This window comes from Triticum urartu, chromosome 1A, assembly GCF_056163025.1.
Source record: "Triticum urartu cultivar PI428250 chromosome 1A, HENAU_Tu73, whole genome shotgun sequence".
In the NCBI taxonomy this organism is placed as follows: domain Eukaryota; kingdom Viridiplantae; phylum Streptophyta; class Magnoliopsida; order Poales; family Poaceae; genus Triticum; species Triticum urartu.
In genome coordinates, this window is record NC_141873.1 from 551,432,480 (window position 1) to 551,451,402 (window position 18,923).

An 18,923-nucleotide genomic window follows, 5' to 3' on the forward strand; every position below is an offset into this window, starting at 1 on the left:
CACACTTCACATCCGCGGGTACAATAGAGATCCGAAGACTTGGGTCCTGGAGTGGATGACAGGAAACGTTCATCACAAAGCCAAAGCCTTTGACATCATTGAGCTCACTGGTCTACCCACTCCTGGCGATCTCTACGAATCTGGCTGTCAACTTCACAGTGAAGCTGTGGAGAGCATCTTTCAGAAGTCTGGACCTAACATGAGTCAGATGCTCAGTATGATGAAGCCATTGCCCCAAGATGATGCATATCCCAAAGAGTTCTTTGTTGAAGACCTAGAGTATCTGCCAAGGACTATTTATCACATCATAAGGCGAACTCTCTGGCCCATCAAAGGACACTCTCCACATGCCAAGCTGGAAGGTGCAATGAAGACTTTGGTCTTCTATATTCTTCATGGCAAATGCTTCAATGCACAGGAGTTCTTCATTCGCCAACTTGCTGCATCAGGCTCTGATCTTTTTGTCTTGAAGTTCTACGCCCCATGGGTAATGCGGCTGATCAAACTTCACTCCGCTATCTCATATCAGCCATCTGCTCGCAATTATCGGATCTTTCTGCCTGATGTGGATATATCTATTGAAGCCATCTATCCTGAGCCTGCCAAGGAACCTCTAAGTCTTCAGAATGCAGAGCATCAAAGTTTTTCTCAGAACATTGAAGGAGTTGAAGCAGTCACTCGTGTGTATCCTTTGGCTGGAACTACACGTGCACCACATCCTGCCCTTACTGAAGCCACCGACAACACAACTGCCCAACGATCCAAGAAGCGCACTCGTGTTCTTAATGACCGAGAGCTTCTGGTGGCTCTTCATCAGAAACAGGATAGGCATCATGACTGGCTGAAGCGTCAAATGCAAAGCCTCTTGGTGGATGTCAACCGCATTCGCAATCTTGCCACCAAGAATGCTTTTGTTGCCCATGAAACCTCTCGACGCACATGAAAGGGGCTGACGCTGATGTGCTTTGAAGATGATCTTCAAGAGGATGGCTTCTCTGAACGCTTCAAGTTTGACTCCACACCTTCTCGAAGGGCAGTGCTGCGACGCACTCCATCTCTTGAAAACTCTGAGTTCTCTTCCTCTGCTGCAACTGTGCATGCCAGAGTGATCGAGGATGAAGACAATGCTACTTCACCGCCACCTCCTTCAGCACGCTTCGACACTGCTCCAAGTTCTTCTGCACCGCCGAACACCACCGACGACCCTGCTGCTTCACCTACTCTTCATGGGAACGAGTAGATGCTCTATGTCTTCAAACCTTTTTGCTCCTTACTGACAAAAGGGGAAGAAGCATACGAGTGATAGTCTTCAAGCGGGTCCATATGGACGGGTGCTTTATATTTTGCTTCGTGTTTACAACTCTCGTTTTGATACATTTGGTTCTTTGAGTTGTAACACTTAAACTCAATGGTCGTCTGCTGCTTATTTGCCACTTTGTGATGCGATGATAAATTCCGCATGTGCGACGATAAATTCCGCACTTAGATCATTTTGCAGACGTTCATTTTCCATTATGCATGTCATTATCTTCACATATCTTCACATGCATAATGAATTGTCATCATAAGTTGAAGAGGAGCTCCACAAGTACAACCTGCCATGTGCATTTGCATTCCAAAAGCAAATTACTTATATGCACATCTTGAGGGGGAGCCCTTGCAACTTATGAAGACAATTCCTTATCCTTTACAATTTCACATATTATATTCCCCGTTGAAAACTTCAACTAGTTTGTCATCAATCACCAAAAAGGGGGAGGTTGTAAGTGCATCTAGTGCCACCCCTAGTTGGTTTTGGAGTATTGACGACAAACCTAGTTGAGGGACTAATGTGTTTGTGAGAATTGCAGGATAACACAGGTAGAAGTCCCTCATTGATTCGGTTTTCCTACCAGAGATGACCCCTAAAAATGTATGAAGACATTGATGTCAAAGGTGGTATGTGAAGATACTCACATTGAAGACTATGACAAGAGAAGACATCGCATGAAGCCTATGAAGCTCGAAGACTTAGATCTTTTGTAGTTATGTTTCTTCTTTGTTGAGTCATAGAAACCACCGTACTGTTTAGTGGGATCCAAGTGAACCAGTCAGAATGACTGAAGTGATGCTTAACCAAAACATATGTCTTCGAGTGAAGACTATGAGAGCGAAACTTGTCCAGAGTCGGATAAGTCAGCTTTGCTTGTAGCCCAAGTAAAGCTGTCGTGTGTGTATGAAATCTAACCGTTGGAACACGTGTCAGTTCCTTAGTGACCCAGGGTCATTTCGGACAAATCAAGTCGGGTTGCCTAGTGGCTATAAATAGCCCACCCCTACAACCATAAACGGTTAGCTGCTCAGAGTTAGAGTACGGCTTCTGTCGTTCGAGAGCAACCCACCTCGAAGCCTTTGAGAGAGAATTCCTTGCGAGGATAAAGCCCTAACCACACAGAGCCAAAGAGTGTTAGGCATCACTTAAGTCTTCTTGTCTGTGTGATCTGAAGACTTATTACACTTGAGGACTGTGAATCCTCCAGCCGGTTAGGCGTCGCGTTCTGAGCATCCAAGAGACATTTTGGATTATCGGTGAACGAAGTCTGCGAAGGTTTGGGAATCTACCTTGAAGACTTACCTGAGTGATTGGGCGAGGTCTGTGTGACCTTAGCTCAAGGGGAATACGGTGAGGACTGGGTGTCCTGAGCTGCGTGTTCAGGACTGGGTGTCCGGAACTGTGTGTCCTCAGGTTTAAATACCTAGCCGCCCTAACCAGACGTATAGTTATTACAGCAACTGGAACTGGTCCAACAAATCATTGTCTTCAACGAGTTACTGGTTTTATCCTTCCCTACCTTTACTTACTGTTGGTCCTTATGAAGTCATTGTATGATTGCACTATCTTTTATCTTCACTGAGTGACTGCGTGTTCTATTTGGTTTCATAATATATTCCTACCTGATCCTTACTACATTGCTGCTATTAATCATTGTACTTTCACTCCATTGAATACTTGACTATGGTTTGCTTAGTGTAGTCTACCTTCCGCTGCATGGTAATAGGTTTATTTCTATCGTTTGTCTTCATAACTTCCATGTTTTAAAGACTTTCATAAAAATCGCCTATTCACCCCCCTTTCTAGTCGATATAACGCATTTTCAGCTTACAATAAATGTAGTTGCTTAGTTGAGAATTATAGTTCAGAAAGAAAGAATCTCAGATTAATGGGGCAAGAAGCATGGATTTACGTATGTTCACGAACCGTTACCTTCCCAGGGCTCATGATGTTATCTTCAAACTCAGAATTATGTAACTCACATATTGCCTCGTCCACAGCTTCCTTGGCTCTTTTAGCAGCATCCAGTCTTTGTTTTTCAGCTTGCTGGAAAGCTGGAGGGTCAGCACCACCCTCCAGTCCACCTGACAGTTCAGTGAACTGAGCAATCAAGTCATGTCAGTAGTAGTGACTGAAATATCAAAACCAATGCATTACAAACATAGTAAATGTGAGTTACATTGTCGTAGCATTCCTCACAAAGTCCATGAGAAAAATGCTCAGCACCCTTATCCTTGTGCTCGCAAAGGACTTCTCCAGACTTGGCTAAACATTTTGAAACCGGCTCTTCATCAGCCTTTGCTAAAAAATCTTCAATCTGTCATAGGGGCATGAAGACACAAATTATAACTAAGCAGTGGTATACCATAAATGAAGTTCTTACAAAAAAAAGTTGTAGACAAAATAAATGAACTATAAATGGATGATGACGTCAATGTTGAAACCCCCTCCAATCATAATCCTGATGGACAATTGCACATGGTCTTGGAGCATAAATGTCATCAATTCATCCAAGATCAGCTAGAAAAATAACTATAAGCACTAGGTGTCTGCCAGAAAACTGTTGTGTGAAGGGCAAGGAGTTGCAAAAGAAAGAGATTCATCAACTATGGAATCTTACAAGTATGAGTATCAAACAGAGGTTGCTGTTCACAAAGAGCAGCAAAAGAAAGAAAGTCATCATTTTTATTTATTTTTCATCAAAAAAAGAACAGAGCTTGCTGTTCACAACGCATCGCATTTAAGTTGGCATTATATCATCTTCATACAAGTCAAGACAGATAATATATGTTTGTAGTAGATATCACAGAAGTATATAGACATGAAAGGGGAAGCCAAATGCTCTAGGAGATACAGGAATATCACCTGAAACTAGCTATCTGAAAAGACAAAAGGAAGTAAACACATGTGTAGTTGACACAGAAATGCATTACGAAATGTTGTTTAAGCATGATGCACAACGTCCGATTCTAGATGATAGCTGGATGATAGTTTGGGCATCTCCAACGCAGACCCCTACCCTGCCCACAAATGTTCGGACCGGATGGTCCGGACATTTATAGTCCAACGCAGACCCCTACTTTGGGCCGTACGCGTCCGGATGTCCGTAATCCCCAAGCCCAGCCCCAAATCAAGGTGTAAAGTAGGGGAGCCCGGAGTCCCGGACGTCCGCCACGTCGGACTTCAACAGCTTGGACCCCTCTTTTTTCAAACGCCATCGTTCTCTATAAATGAGATGCGGTTTCAGTACTACTAGGCATGAGAGGGAGGTTAGCCTTGATGAGCAGGTGGTGCCTCAGAAGGACACCTTTAGATATCTAGGGTCTATGTTGCAGAAGGATGGGGATATTGATGAACATGTGAATCATCGAATCAAAGCCAGATGGATGAAGTGGCGCCAAGCTTCTGGCATTCTCTGTGACAAGAGAATGCCACAAAAGCTCTAAAACGCAAGTTCTATAGGACGGTGGTTCGACCCGCAATGTTGTATGGTGCTGAGTGTTGGCCGACTAAAAGGCGACATGTTCAACAGTTAGGTGTGGCAGAGATGCGCATGTTGAGATGGATATGTGGCCACACAAGGAAGGACCGAGTCCGGAATGATGATATACGAGATAGAGTTGGTAGCGTCGATTGAAGAGAAGCTTGTCCAACGCAGGCCTCCAGAAGCGCCAATGCATAACGGATGGCTAAAGCAGGGCGATAATGTCAAGAGAGGTCGAGGTAGACCAAACTTGACATGGGAGGAGTCCGCAAAAGAGGGATCTGAAGGACTGGAGTATCGACAAAGAACTAGCCATGGACACGGGTGCGTGGAAGCTTGCTATCCATGTGCCAGAACCATGAGTTGGTTGCGAGATATTATGGGTTTCACCTCTAGCCTACGCCAACTTGTTTGGGACTAAAGGCTTTGTTGTTGTTGTTGTCGTTCTCTGTCTCTGCTCTCGAAGCCGGACGCTGTACCCCTCCCCCCCCCTCCCCTCCCACACCGCTCGAGCCTTGCCGAAGCTCGGCAAGATCCACCCGCAGCCTCTGCTGACATGGTCCATGGCAGAACTACGCACAGCAAGTGTTCAGTCAAATGCCATAGTGCATTCTTTTACGTTCGTTCACTTTGAAGGAAACACGATGGATTCAAAGGAGTACTTCTACAACAAGTTCATGGGTTGTCTTCGTCTGATGAGGAGGATGAAACGGCGATAATGATGACAGTTCTTCAAGAAACGGAGAATGCCGAGGAGCATGTTCTCATCTTCAAGGGTTCAATGTCGAGACATTGAATTTTCAATCAGCGTCGGGCAAGGGGCCATGTTGATCTATAGACGAGTACTTTGCCCCCGATGCGTTATTCAAGCACTTTTTTCATTGTCGCTACCAAATGTGCAGGTCATTGTTCTTGCGCATCATGGATGATGTCAAGGCTTATGATGATTACTTCAAGTTAAAGGGGGTGCCCTTAGCTTGCTTGGGTTCTCTGGTCCCCAAAAGTGCACAACTACTGTGGTATGGCACAGACATAGACTAGTGGGGTGAGTACCTCGAGATGTCTGAGAGCACATGCTTGGAAGTAATGGTTAGATTTGCTAGTCCAAAGGTGAAGATGTTTGGACCAAAGTTCTTGAGAGAACCAAATGTCAAGGACACTTGAGGCTTTTGGCACTTGAAGAATCAAGAAGGTTTCCAGGTATGCTCGAATCCATGGATTGCATGCACTAGAAATGGGAGAACTGCCCCTATGCTCAACAAGGGCAAAGGAAGGTCATGTTAAAACTCCCATCATCATTCTTGAAGCAGTTGCATCACAAGACTCTAGATTTGGCACTCTTTCTTTGGCATGCTAGGGTCTCACAATAACATCAACATGCTCCGGCGGTCACCATTGTTTGCAACGCTGTGTGAGGAGCCAAAAGAATATACACTGAACCAAGCTGGCTCCGTTCATTACCCTTCACAAGCCAAGCTTTTTCCGTTGCCTGATCTTATCAAGATACATACCTTGAATATCATGATTGTTAATTAGTATGAACAGGCCAAACAGTGCAAGCCAGAAAGCTCCCCCCAATTTCTTGATTCTAAGTTGTCCTAAGGTAGTCTCCTTCTAGTTACGATTTGCCCTTGTCTGTCACTATAGATGTTCAAGCTTTAGTCTTTAGTCATTTCGAATGCTCGTAATGTTCTAGAGTGCAACTATACCATCATGGGCATGACTACAACATGGGGTGCTGCCTTGCCGATGGACGATGGTATCTATCCTCCGTAGTCGAGGTTTGTCAAGACCATCTCCAGTCCAATAGGTACCAAGAAATCTCACTTTGCTAGAAAGGATGTGGAGAGGGCATTTGGAGTGTTTCAAGCATGTTTTGAATTTGCTCGCGGACCTGCTAAACAATGGGATCCACAGACATTGTGGGAGGTGATGACATATTGTGCAATCCACAATCATGTTGTGCACAGTATGATTGTGGAGGATGAGGAAGAGAATGTTCTCAATGTTCTGGATTTCAAACATATGTGTGAATCTGTCTAGCTTCCACATCAAGAGGCGGCAACGTTTGGGAATTTTCTGTAGATGGATCATCAAATTCACAACCGAGCAAATCATACACAGCTTATAAATGATCTAGTGGAGCATCTGTGGGTGTTTCACTCAAACAATTAGAGCATGTGGCCAGATAATTGAATTTAAGTTTAAACTATTTTATTTGAAAACTTTATGTTTGGATTGTAATATTATATATTTGAAGTATCGTTGCATTGGAATATTTATCTTTGAAAAATTGATGCATTGTAGTATATTTATCTTTGATTACTTGACTTTATAGAGGGGAGGGGGAGGGGGGAGGCAGATGAGTAGGGGATATTTAAGCGCTAGCCTTAGAGGTTTGGCGCCCGCCCGACTGTCCATGGACAATTAGGGGCGTTTGATTGAGGTTTACCCTTGTAAATGCTCTTACACCCATCAGTGGAGAGGCACATCCAAAAATCCTACGTACCTTAACCTCGCCTCTATAAGAACACCCGAAAAACTCAGTCCCTCGAATGTCGTAACCCCCCTCCTATGACCACCACCGCATCCCTCCTCTCCTTCCATCACTAAATCATCCTCGGATGCACGACATCTAGTGGTAGGGATCTGGCGTCGTGGCAGTGCCAGCATCCTTTCCTCTACCGGCTATGTCAGTATCCCGTGATGCTCCCCTATATCCCCTCCAAATTTCTAGTGTGGTTGGCCATGGCGATGGTGGCACCCATTGGATCCCGTTGCACCTACACCAAAGCCCGCCGCTCACTAGGGAAACCTCCCACCGCTGGGCCAGCCAAGGTAACTAGCTAGGCTTGTCCTTGTTTCGGGTCTGTCTCGGCCAGCCGTTCACCACCAGAGCCTCCACCGCCAGGCCAACGAAGGTAACTACCTAGGCTTCTCCTTGTTTCGAGCTTTCAGCTATGTGCCGGCCATCAAGCCGCGGCTCTACCGTGGTCCCCGAACATTGAGCCGAGGCATCTGTGGTTCTATCCATCAAGCTGAGGCATTTCTAGGGTTTCGTAATAAACTTGATTTTTTAAATTTTTTTGGCAAGAATGAAGCGATAATAAGCAAGACAAAGATACAATAGCCTAGCTAGATAGATTAGTATGACATGTAGGATAGCAAGATGTATATGGATTAGTAGTGCACTATTTTTCTAGAATCCCTGCAGGATTTAAGTAAACGAGTACCACGGCCTCCAATGTGTGTGGCTGCGGAACTTTAGAGAATAACGGAGGGGGAGATGCAAGAGGTGTTGAAGGATGTCTTTGAGACTTTGACATCAATGTGTTTGAACACTTCTTCTCACTGTCCTGTTCCGGTCTTTCTAGAAGTAACACAATAAGCACACAAACACACCATAGTCTGCTAGGATTGTACTCATTTACTTCAATCCCAGAATGAATTTTTGAGAAGTCATAGTATATTGAATGAAACGTATTGATGAACATTTGTAAGAATTTTTCCTTAAGATGAATGTGGAACATGCAACGCGTAATGTAATGATCTGTTGTGCAATGCATATACCCGTGTTGTGGTGTGTGTGCAATACAATTGCATATGAATTGTGTGCAATGATAATTTAAAAAACTGAAGAACTTAAGACAACAAAGAACATCGGGTAAACACGACATTGATGAGTAGTCTTGTTAGTCCCGCCACTGGAAGTGCCCATCAATGGGACTCACCCTCCACCGACAGGAGGACGAACACACCACTGAAGCTTGGAGGTTGACGGCTGCCCTACCCAACAGTGGAGGGGTTAAAGCGCCCGTAAGTGTAGTGCTTTTTGTTCTACTTGTGTCTCTCACTGTAGGGATTAGCCTATGTTTACTTTACTGTAGCATAGGTTAGACAAACTCATGTCTTTGTACTTTGTAAACAGTCTATATAGGTTTTAATGGAGTGATGACTGGGAGTGGTTATATTTTCATCAGATGGCTTACGAAAGTGATTGAGGTTCAGAAAAAGGTAAGACAATATACAATAGAAAACCAACATTTGGCTATTTCATGAGAACATACATACCGTTAAGCTACCAGAATCTGTATTTTCAAACTCTATCAAGCGCTTAAATAGTGTTGCCTCACAGACATGCACAACAGCAGCCTGAAAAAGATAAAACATGATTAGTGACATTTCATATTCAAGCCTACATTACACATATCCGCTCCCTACCTTACACAATGCTACTGCGCCACCAACATACAATAGCACCACCAAAACATCACAAAAAATTCTGATACAGTTTTAGAACATTGACAAAAGATGCACCTGCCAAGTAACAAGAGTTCAAAATCCAAACTCAATGCACACTTGAGAAACCAAAAAAAAAGGCTATGTGCACTGTACTAGCTGATTTCAAATTATGCTAGTAATAGTAGCTACTATTCACATGATTTCTCCCTTTTGTTTCCAGATGTGTGGATCCCATGCTGATTTGAAATTTGCTCCTTCGAAGCATGTCCTATCAATGTTGTAAATATGTTTCAGAAATTTCCATGCTATTGTGTGCCATGTTCGCCGGTTGCACAGGAACCAGCAAAAGGATAGACACATCATATATGTTCTTATTAGTGCTGCATGTGCACAATAAATGCCAAAACTACAAAGAATTACATTAAGGACAAAATTCGCAAATAAGTTGATCCATCCGGAGCATCCGGGCTTACAATATCTGCCTTGGTGTACATATATCCATGAGAAAGTGCAGCTATATATAATGCTGCACCGCATAAACCACTTGGCTTCCTCCCAGTCTGCGACATAGGACAAGCTATTACAACCTTACAAAAGAACCTAAATAAGAAACTAGAATGATGACGATACTAGCCTGCATCCAGTCTCGCTTCATGCTAGCTACAATGCGTAAAGCTGTGCACGAGACAGCATTGTCCCTTTTCCCCAATAAACCTACACATTACCAACAATGAAGCAAAATCGCAAATAATTAAAAGCACATTGATTCTATTTGCTAGCCGATGTAATTGTCTAGCCTTCCCTATGAAGGCTATATTGCTTGGCAGAACTCGAAATCCTTGACAGGCACAGAAAATATTGACCATTAAAGCGAGCAAACATAGCTCCCGTGATTCATGTATATATACATTATTCTGAATATGCTACCATCAACCATAGAATTTGAAATTGATAACGTATGATTAACAGGTGTTATACTTCTTGGAGAAAGGCGCATCCATTTATATCTTCAATGCAAAAGAAGCAAACATCTAGACTTCATAACATTTGCTTACTTATCACAAACACAATCAAGAAATCCAAACTAGAAGGCATACCCCACAAAGAACTACCTTTTCACAAACAGAAGAGACACGTGAAAAATTGTAAATGCTTTGATATTCATTAATGTATAAGCATGTAACTAAAAGTTTTGTGTATCTTACATAAGATAAGAATGCACATGTATGTCAACTTACGTTCGGTAAAACGGTGGATGAAAAGGCTAGGATCTACAAGCTTTTGAACAATTGGGTGTTCTCCGAGTAGCAAAACTTGGCAAAGCTGCAGAAAAACAGCACCTAGGACATATCTGAAACATAAATCAAGATGAGCCCTTTCAACAAAGACTGCAAGATGAAGGACATGAGAATGTGAGTACTTACACACTTATATGCAAATAGTCCGTGAAATCAATAAGAAGATAGGGTTTTTCACTTCGCCTGACAAAACAATTAGTTGAATATGGACATTAGTATTACCCAAATAGCTTAAAGATACCAAAACGACAATCATTGTACAGGGAGCAAACACCGACACAAGCATGAAAGGGCGACACAGGGACAAGAAAAACTGAAGAAGCAAACAGAAAAAATGACTGTTTGGACAGTGGTAAATGAAACATAAGTGTGCCGTGCCTTCTATTGGGCATGACCCAAGTCTACAAGGTGCCACTTTGACTGCTAATTCCTATCACACAAAAACGATATACTAATTAGAATTATATTAGGCATGCACTATGAAAGTGCATTTCCTGATGATTCTTTTGGTACCAGTTTTATGTGAACAGGGTAGGCACTAGGCACCCACCCTTCTATATATTGATGGTCGAAGTTAAAAATATTTAACCAGAATGGATGAGACTTATCTTGAACTTGTAGTGTGTTACGGCAATTGTTGAACTTCAGAAATAAATAAGTGTGTGTACCCCTGATGAGTAGTAAATTCAAAAAATATACTAGAAATGAGTTTCACAAAGATGACAACCGGTATACATACATGCCAACCGGTATACCGCGTATGAGTTTCACAAAGAAATGACATCTGTGATATGATATTCCAGGCAAAAATGACAATCGAAGCTATATTAAAAACACTGTTTGATGAATAGTAAGGTTCTGATTGTATTTTCTACACTAAGAATACCACAGGTGTCATTTCTTCACGAAATCTCATACGTGAGTAGAATGGTCAACCAAATACCCCAAAATTTCAGAATTTTTGGATTTTTCTATTACTTTTTCAAATTTACTATTCATGCGGGTGCGCATGGAACCATGTTCACCTTTGTACTTTCGATGTACTTAGAAGAATTTTGCATGCATATTTCTGTAGAAGCTTAGCTTGATCATAGCCATCTTAGTTTCATTCTTGCTCTCTGATGAACTTCTCAATATGACACTCTACTGAAGGCACACTTCTGCAGGTTTTCACTAAGAAGTTAAGGGCATCCTTGGTTTGCAAGCCAATATTTGGCAATGGCAACTTTTTCAAGGTTGGCAAGGCAATTTGGTAGCAAATTTTGGGCTTACCCAAATTTTGGCATCAAACGAAGCAGCCCCTAAATGAGCCCCTGGTCCAATCATAATAAATACTCCCTCCGTTCCAAATTACTCATCGTGGTTTTGAACTAAAACCACGACGAGTAATTTGGAACAGAGGGAGTACAACATAGAATACACAGAGGCTCACCCAAAGTGGAATGGGAGAAGGTGATGTTTGAACAAGAAATATTTCCAATGGATAAGTAGGCTTTCAATAAAGCAAGGGACTAATTAGGTGAAAGCTTACCGGCAAGCAATGTAAAGACAAGAAGCTGCAACATGACTTGTTCGTCGGCCCCTAGTAAAGTTATTGTCAAGAGCTAGCTACATTTAAAAAAGGACAAATATCAACATATGAAAAATACCCCACCATTTTTGAAAATGTTTGTGTGATAACAAGGATGCATACTTTATAAAAGTTATGAGCAGTGCAAATGATATCATCTCCACCACTCACATGCAGGCCATGGACAATCTGCCAGATCTCGTCTCTCCCTGGTGAAATAAACCATAACACGATTCCCCCAGTGAGATGCATGATATGATAAAAAGAAAATGTGGTGAAAGAAATACCTTTCTCTTCAGTTCTTTCACGGGATAGTGAACCGCCCTTCGCAATGCCTATAATGTGTCCACTAAGCCGGCTCTATACACATTCAAAACAAAGCAACCAACAGGTACACATCAAATCAATCAAAGAAACTAAATATAAGTAAAGTGTGGTAGCAATACCAACCTGTCCCGAGGAGTCCTTGACAAAAGTAGGCTCGTCAGTATACATATCCTGATCAATAACCTTGCCACATATTCCACAACATCTGAAATCAACATGGCAAATAACATAAGGACACAGGTGCAAAAGTGCTTCAGCTGTGTTCACACAAATCTATTGTGAACAACTAATACTCCCTCCATCCAAAATCGCAATAGTAAGTAAGGTTTTTTTTTGTACGAGTGTGATGACAGTATCAAATTTTATGTCACATGCCACTTTCTTTTAACAAATCAAAACATGTCTTGCATTTTGGAATGGGGGGAGCAGATTAGAAGAATAGTGAAAGACGAGAAAATGAAGGTCTTACGTGAACCCGTTGTCAGGATCCTTTACATATGGGCAATCATCATCACAGTGAGAACAGTACACCATTTTCGAAGAGAAGTTGGCTGCAGAGGATGATCCAACTCAGATCAGCCAGCGGAAGTTCATTGTATAATTCTGTTTAGTTCCAAGCATATACCAATACTCTTCAGAGTGCGAAAAAGGGTTTCCCCCCGCTTTATATTATAAAGCAACAATACTCTTCAGAGTGGGCACAAAGATGGAAGCAAACTAATAGCACACATCGGTTCTCACTATTTTTCTGTCCAACTTAAGTCTAAATGACACAGACGGTGTAAACATTTACAATTAGAATGTGAGGGTTGCCTACTTCTCTGTGGTGCGTGCTCATCTCTGGTGGCCAAACAGGGGAGCCTGGACATGGGCTCATCGGGAACATAGCACATGACCCTTCTTTTACAGTCCAATTATAGATATCAAAACGTGCAAGCAATCAAATCTGGATTTCGAGCACTCAAATTTCCATTCAATAAGACCACTTTAAAAAAGTTTCAACTCTTGACATTAACATTTCAAACCGAAAGAAGCAAAACAGAACAGGCACTCACTCTCAGTGTGAAACTAAAGGTTGTGCCCAGTTACGGTTATTGACTAAGAACATGCGACTTGCTCCTCAATCGATACTCAAATGTGTAGTGTCAAGAAAATTTCGTAGTTTAAATAGTCGATGCTCTTACTACCCCACTACACAACTGGGGCCTAGGAACTCGTACCCTCATTTTCTTATTAGACCGGATCGACAGGCATACAAAGCATCCAATGCAGTAGCCCAAAACAGCATTCAGCATAATTAATATTTTTCATTCCTAGAACCATCCTATGCTCCATGTACAGAAGTACTCGTGGCAAATACAGGGTACAGGCTGAGATTTGCATCCTCGAGAACAAAAGAAGTATTCCGGAAACTGCGGATTGACTGGAAACAGTCCTAGCTTCAGATTCCCGGTCTTCATGATATATATAACGAATATCCCCGCAAAAAAAACGAATATGGGATGCAAATTTGACAAAAGGGTGAGATAAATTAAATGATAAATTAGGCCAGTTCCATCTCCGACTCGAAATGACCGATCAACATTTTGCCAAGTGAAGCAAGACATTATGTGCGGAGTTCAAAATCCGCCCGTCCGTAAACCGCCGCGACCGATCTACACCGAGCAACCTCCTAGGGTCTAGGGTTTATCATCGCGTGGGGATTTCGGGTCACATACATACCTTTATTCCGCGAGGGGCACGGGCCTGAGCGGCAGCGGAGTATGGAAGAACCAGGAAGGACGGACGACTCGGAGAGAGCGGGCGCGGTGGGTGGGTGGACACGGGATGCGCGGGCGGCGGCGCGATCGACGGGTGCGGCGGCGGCGGCGGCGGCGCGATCCTCGAGTCCGGGTTCGAAGCCGTCCACGTGTTACCAAGATCCCGGCCGGATACCGCTTCGTGTTACCAAGATCTCGAGGCTTCCACGTGGGCCGCGTTGTTTGTCTTGCCCGCAGGGCCGCAGCGAGACGAAAGAACCGCTCGCCTCTAGCACCTTCATACATGGGTCGGCCCAGCGTGTGAGGCTCGCTGACTCGCTACCGCACGTTCTGTTCTGCTGGTTTTTATATTTCTGAAATGAAAAATAAATTAGTTGAATTTTACAAACGTTCATCGCATGCTTCAAAAATGTTTATGCAGTGTAAAAAAAGGTTTGTGCAACTTCTTAAAATATTGATAGCATTCAAAAAATAAATTGTGACATTTAAAGATGTTCGCATTCCAAAATTATGATAATGAATTTTTTAAGTATATTTATATAATTTAAAGAAAGTTCAGATAATTTATAAAAAATCTTTAGTACTATTAAAAATATGTTAATGTATTTCAAAAAATCCTGACATTTAAAAAGATGGTAATACAATGTAAAAAATGTGTGCATTATTTAGGAAAAATATTTCATACTACCACTCAAAAATATGTCCATGCATTTCAAAAATATGCTCGTGATCTTTAAAAAATATGTTCTCATAACTTAAAAAATGTTCTGTACCATTCAAAAAAAATGTTTGACGTTTATATGAAATTTTTAATATTTATTTGAGAAAACATTCAAACTTGTATTTTGAAGAAAAAAAATCTACATGTATCAGAAAAATTCAAAATGTTACGCATGTGTACTAAACATGTACAACGTGTATTGAAAAAGTCAATATGTCTTTGGAAATAAAAGAAAAAAGAAAAAATATGGAAAAAATGAAAACCGATAAAAAAACACATATAAGCAAAGAAGAAAAAACCACACAAAAAGGTGTTGGACCGGCCTATTAGCGTATCATTATTGGCGAGATGAGTGTACGTCTCACAGTAAGTGAGATAGCAGTCCCCTAAAAAAGTGAGATAGCAGTCGTGTTTTGTGTATGCCTCCTGAATTGTAATGTTTGAGTTGTGCTTTCGGGCATACACACTAGGAGGCCTCTCACGCTTCAGCTTCCCAAGTCGTCCATTTCTTGACAAGGACGTCGTTGGCCGTTGGATGGGCATTGAACTTTCGTTAAGCATGACGATAGCCATAACCTCGGCTAGCTGCCCTAATGGACTACTATTGTTGTGGCATTTTTGGAGCTTCTCGTTTAATTAGGTCGGTATGCCCCGTTTTGGGTGATTTAGCACCCACATTGTAACTACAACAGGTTTAAACAACAATCAAATTAGTCATTGAAACTGTTCATGTTGAAAATGAACTGAACAGCTCATACTTAAACATCACATTGCATAATTGAACAATACACTGTGTATAACTGAATTAAACACATTATATGTTAGCTACAACAATCTTAACATCAATCAAATATAGGCATTGAAACTGTATTTGGTGAAATTGAATTAAACAGTTCATACTTAAATAACACATTGCATAATTGAACATTACAGTTATGTTAACTACACACAACCAAATATAGCAATTGAAACTGGTGTTGGTGAAATTGAACTGAACAGTTCATACTTAAACATAATGACGTCACATTATGCATAACTGAAATAAACATGGCATACTTAAACATCGAATGGCAAAAGCTACTGCAACAAAAGGGGCCAGTTGGCTGGAAAAAGTAGGGAATTAGCTAAAGCGACCTACTCCACGCCATCTCAGATGATCATGGGATCTTTCCTCCATTGTAAGAGCCACAAGTAAACACATCATGAGTTCCGTCCTTGTTGTTTCACATGAGTTCCTTCCACTTGGAAGAGCACGCATCATGGGTGCCCTCCATGTTATCGCAGATGGGATCCTCCCCCCTGGAAAAGAAATTATAGTGGGTCCCCTCCTCCTCCTCGTCGTGTTCGATGAGATTTGACTTGGCAGTTGAGGATCCCAAGCCATGTCCTTTAGAAATCCCAAGCACACGACATAGGAGATTAGCAGCGGAGCCATCGAGGAGATCGACGACAGTTGAGAATGGGGCGTTGGGGGTGGGCCATGTCATTTGTGCCATAACCCACTTTTAAGCCATCATTGTCAACGAGTTCTATATCGTACCCATCAACCATAAGATATGCAAATACGTAAGCCCGCTGATTTGAAGCCTTTTGCGGGCAACGCGCGGTGCCACGGCGGTGAGGTGCTCCTCTAGGATCATAATGTTCGAACACATGGTAGCCACCTCCTCCTCGTCCGACAGTGAGGCCACGATATACCTCTTTTTGGCCCTACACTCCTCGAGCTCCCTGAGATATGTAGTCGGGCTTAAGTGGTGATGCTTTGGAGTAGGTGACGTGGGTTTGTGGGCAAAAGGGTGTTTTGCAGGCACCATCTAATTAAGCAACCCAGGTCAGCAAGGGGATGTAGATCGGTGGGTTACACTCTATCGAGGAGGCACGGGCAGACCGTTTGCATCTCAACTAGGAAGGTGTTGGGACCCCAAGTGCTAGGGTTTGTAGTAAGCAACAATTTTCTATCAAAGTGAATAACCTTCAGTTTTAATGGATCAGTTCGAATGTGCCCGCTGACATTTATGAGTCATATTTGTCTAGTCCGGTTGTAGATGCTCTAACTTGCTTAGTTTGATGAGTTAAACAAATCAATCTGATTCTAAAAAAATAAAAATAAAAAATCCTTGTTGTCATTCCTTCCGTTTGGAAACTGGTGATTCCTCCTAGGATTCATGTTTTTATATGGATTTTGTTTAATAACAAGTTGATGACTAGGGACAATCTCAAGAAGAGAAACATCAAAAGCGAAGACTGTGTATACAGTTCTCATAGTGAATCCATTCCATATATTTTTTGATTGCATAGTGGCCTGACACATTTGGGCTGAAGCTAATGGTTTTTTTAATAGGCCAATGTGTGGGAATGAGCCTATTGCCTCTGTGTGGGTGTCTCGTCGTAAGCTAAATGATCTTAATACTGTTAGTGCTACTATTCTTTGGGCCCACTGGACACACATGAATAGCATCATCTTTAACAGTGCTACTTGGGTCTTTCTGTATCAGATTTGGTCACTAATGTTAAGACCGGTAAGGAAATGGAGTTTGATCTTCAAGGAGCAGACATCGGCTCAGCTAGAAGATTTCTATCCACGGGTACTACAAATATACAGATCCCTTTCCATATTGAGTAGGGGTGAAGCTATCTTTTGACCTGTCAAAAGGGGTCCCAACCCATGGGGATAGGGTAATACATCTAAGAAATTATTTCATCGAACGTGTTCCCCCTTGATTGGTTGCCCAACTGCCTATTAAACTTAAAGGAAGAGAAGGGCGAAGCACATATTAGTGTTTTGCCAATGGCACGAAGCGAATCTTGCAAGCCAGCCTAGCCCTACGCAAGATCAGATAGCCCTCAAGAGGTTTTTCTCCATACATGAAATCCTTCACTCGCAGGGAATTCAAATAGATGTGTTGAAGATCATCAAAGAAAGGAAAAGGATTGAATTTGACCCCCCCCCCATTTCTTTAAACCAAGAGCTACTCCTCCCTTCTCTTTTCTTTTATGTAATTTCAATACGATTTCGTTCCTGTTCATATTTTCAATTTAGAACCCTAGAAAGTGAATAGAAAAAAAGAAAAATACCGCTATGATACGCCTTCCTTTACCTATTTTCTAGATTGTTTGATGTTCAATGGAGGGAAACTTGCCATTCCTTCTTTTCTTTGAAATTGTATGTTTTTTAATCTGAACTAATTGTATCCTTTTTGTTCCCATCGAGCTTTCTTGCCCAGTGACTAAGGATTTTCACACTAGTTGTGTCTATAAAAAAATTTCTCATAAAACACTAATAGAAGCGTTAGAGGGATTCACTTTCGAGAAGAATCGAAAAGCAAGTTTCCTATACTACCTTCTTTCCCACCTCTGGTTCTATCTTTTAAGAGGTTGTGCATCCATCAGGAATCAAACCTACTTTGTGACCCATTTTGCCTTTCTACATTGGTGGACGCTTTCACCATTCAGCCATGGATGCTTTAGTGACTGAACTAGGTTTTTATTTGAGAGCGAATTAGGTTTTTAGTGGTATCACTTCTCGAGCTTCTGTTTCTTTCATGAAGGGAGTTGATCAAGATGAAGATTGTTTGAAGGCAGAAGAACATGAGCGTCATGGCAAAACCCGTACCAGCCCCTGCATCTGAGGCGACGTGCTTCTCTTCGCCTCCGGTTGCTTGACCTGCTTATCTTTTTTGCACTTTCTAAGTGCATTCTCTGTGATTGAGTAATGTTTGGCCGGGGTCCCCCTGATCACAGGACATGGATGTAGCTTGGTTTTTCTTTCTCTTAAACTTTTAGCTGCCTGTAAGATGTTATATAAAATGGAGCCAGGAGCTCTCCCTTGTTTTTGTTTAATAAATAAAAAGGATAACAAATCCAGTGGGTAGCCGCCTGGATCGAAAAGGAAAATAAAAAATGCACCACTCGGACGACTTTCGCCTGAACAAACTCCACGCACGACGACACCCAAATTAAATTCGCGGCCGGCACGCGCACAGAAACCACGTGCGGATAGTAAACAAAAGAGGAGGAGCAAACAAACAAATCCGGCAGGCGGGCCCACGCCGCACCGTCGACCTGCCGAACCGCGGAACCGCCCACGCAACCGCGTCCGTCCCGCCCGGTCGCTGAGCGCCGGGCCCCACCTGCCAGACCCGGAGCAAACGACGCGAGCTCCCTCCCTCCCTCCCTCCATCGCGTAGCTTCCTCCCCTCTCCCTCCCTC

The 18,923-nt window shown here is 42.4% G+C and overlaps 1 protein-coding gene across 2 annotated transcripts in view; it reads right to left on the reverse strand.

Moving 5' to 3' along the window:
* LOC125528685 (transcription factor IIIB 60 kDa subunit-like) overlaps nucleotides 1–14,145 on the reverse strand; it is a 32,755-nt gene extending 18,610 nt beyond the window's left edge. The window contains exons 1-13 of one of the 2 annotated variants that reach the window (XM_048693128.2): nucleotides 13,956–14,145; nucleotides 12,703–12,784; nucleotides 12,357–12,438; nucleotides 12,194–12,266; nucleotides 12,030–12,115; nucleotides 11,868–11,944; nucleotides 10,463–10,519; nucleotides 10,277–10,389; nucleotides 9,673–9,752; nucleotides 9,512–9,598; nucleotides 8,868–8,948; nucleotides 3,492–3,629; nucleotides 3,245–3,412 (exon numbers count right to left, since the gene is read on the reverse strand). In XM_048693128.2, the coding sequence (XP_048549085.2) occupies nucleotides 3,245–3,412; nucleotides 3,492–3,629; nucleotides 8,868–8,948; nucleotides 9,512–9,598; nucleotides 9,673–9,752; nucleotides 10,277–10,389; nucleotides 10,463–10,519; nucleotides 11,868–11,944; nucleotides 12,030–12,115; nucleotides 12,194–12,266; nucleotides 12,357–12,438; nucleotides 12,703–12,767 (1,107 nt within the window). In that variant the 5' untranslated portion in view covers nucleotides 12,768–12,784; nucleotides 13,956–14,145. The remainder of the gene's footprint in view (nucleotides 1–3,244; nucleotides 3,413–3,491; nucleotides 3,630–8,867; nucleotides 8,949–9,511; nucleotides 9,599–9,672; nucleotides 9,753–10,276; nucleotides 10,390–10,462; nucleotides 10,520–11,867; nucleotides 11,945–12,029; nucleotides 12,116–12,193; nucleotides 12,267–12,356; nucleotides 12,439–12,702; nucleotides 12,785–13,955) is intronic. The other variant, XM_048693131.2, reaches the window with a different exon arrangement.
* Between the last annotated feature and the right edge of the window lie 4,778 nt (nucleotides 14,146–18,923).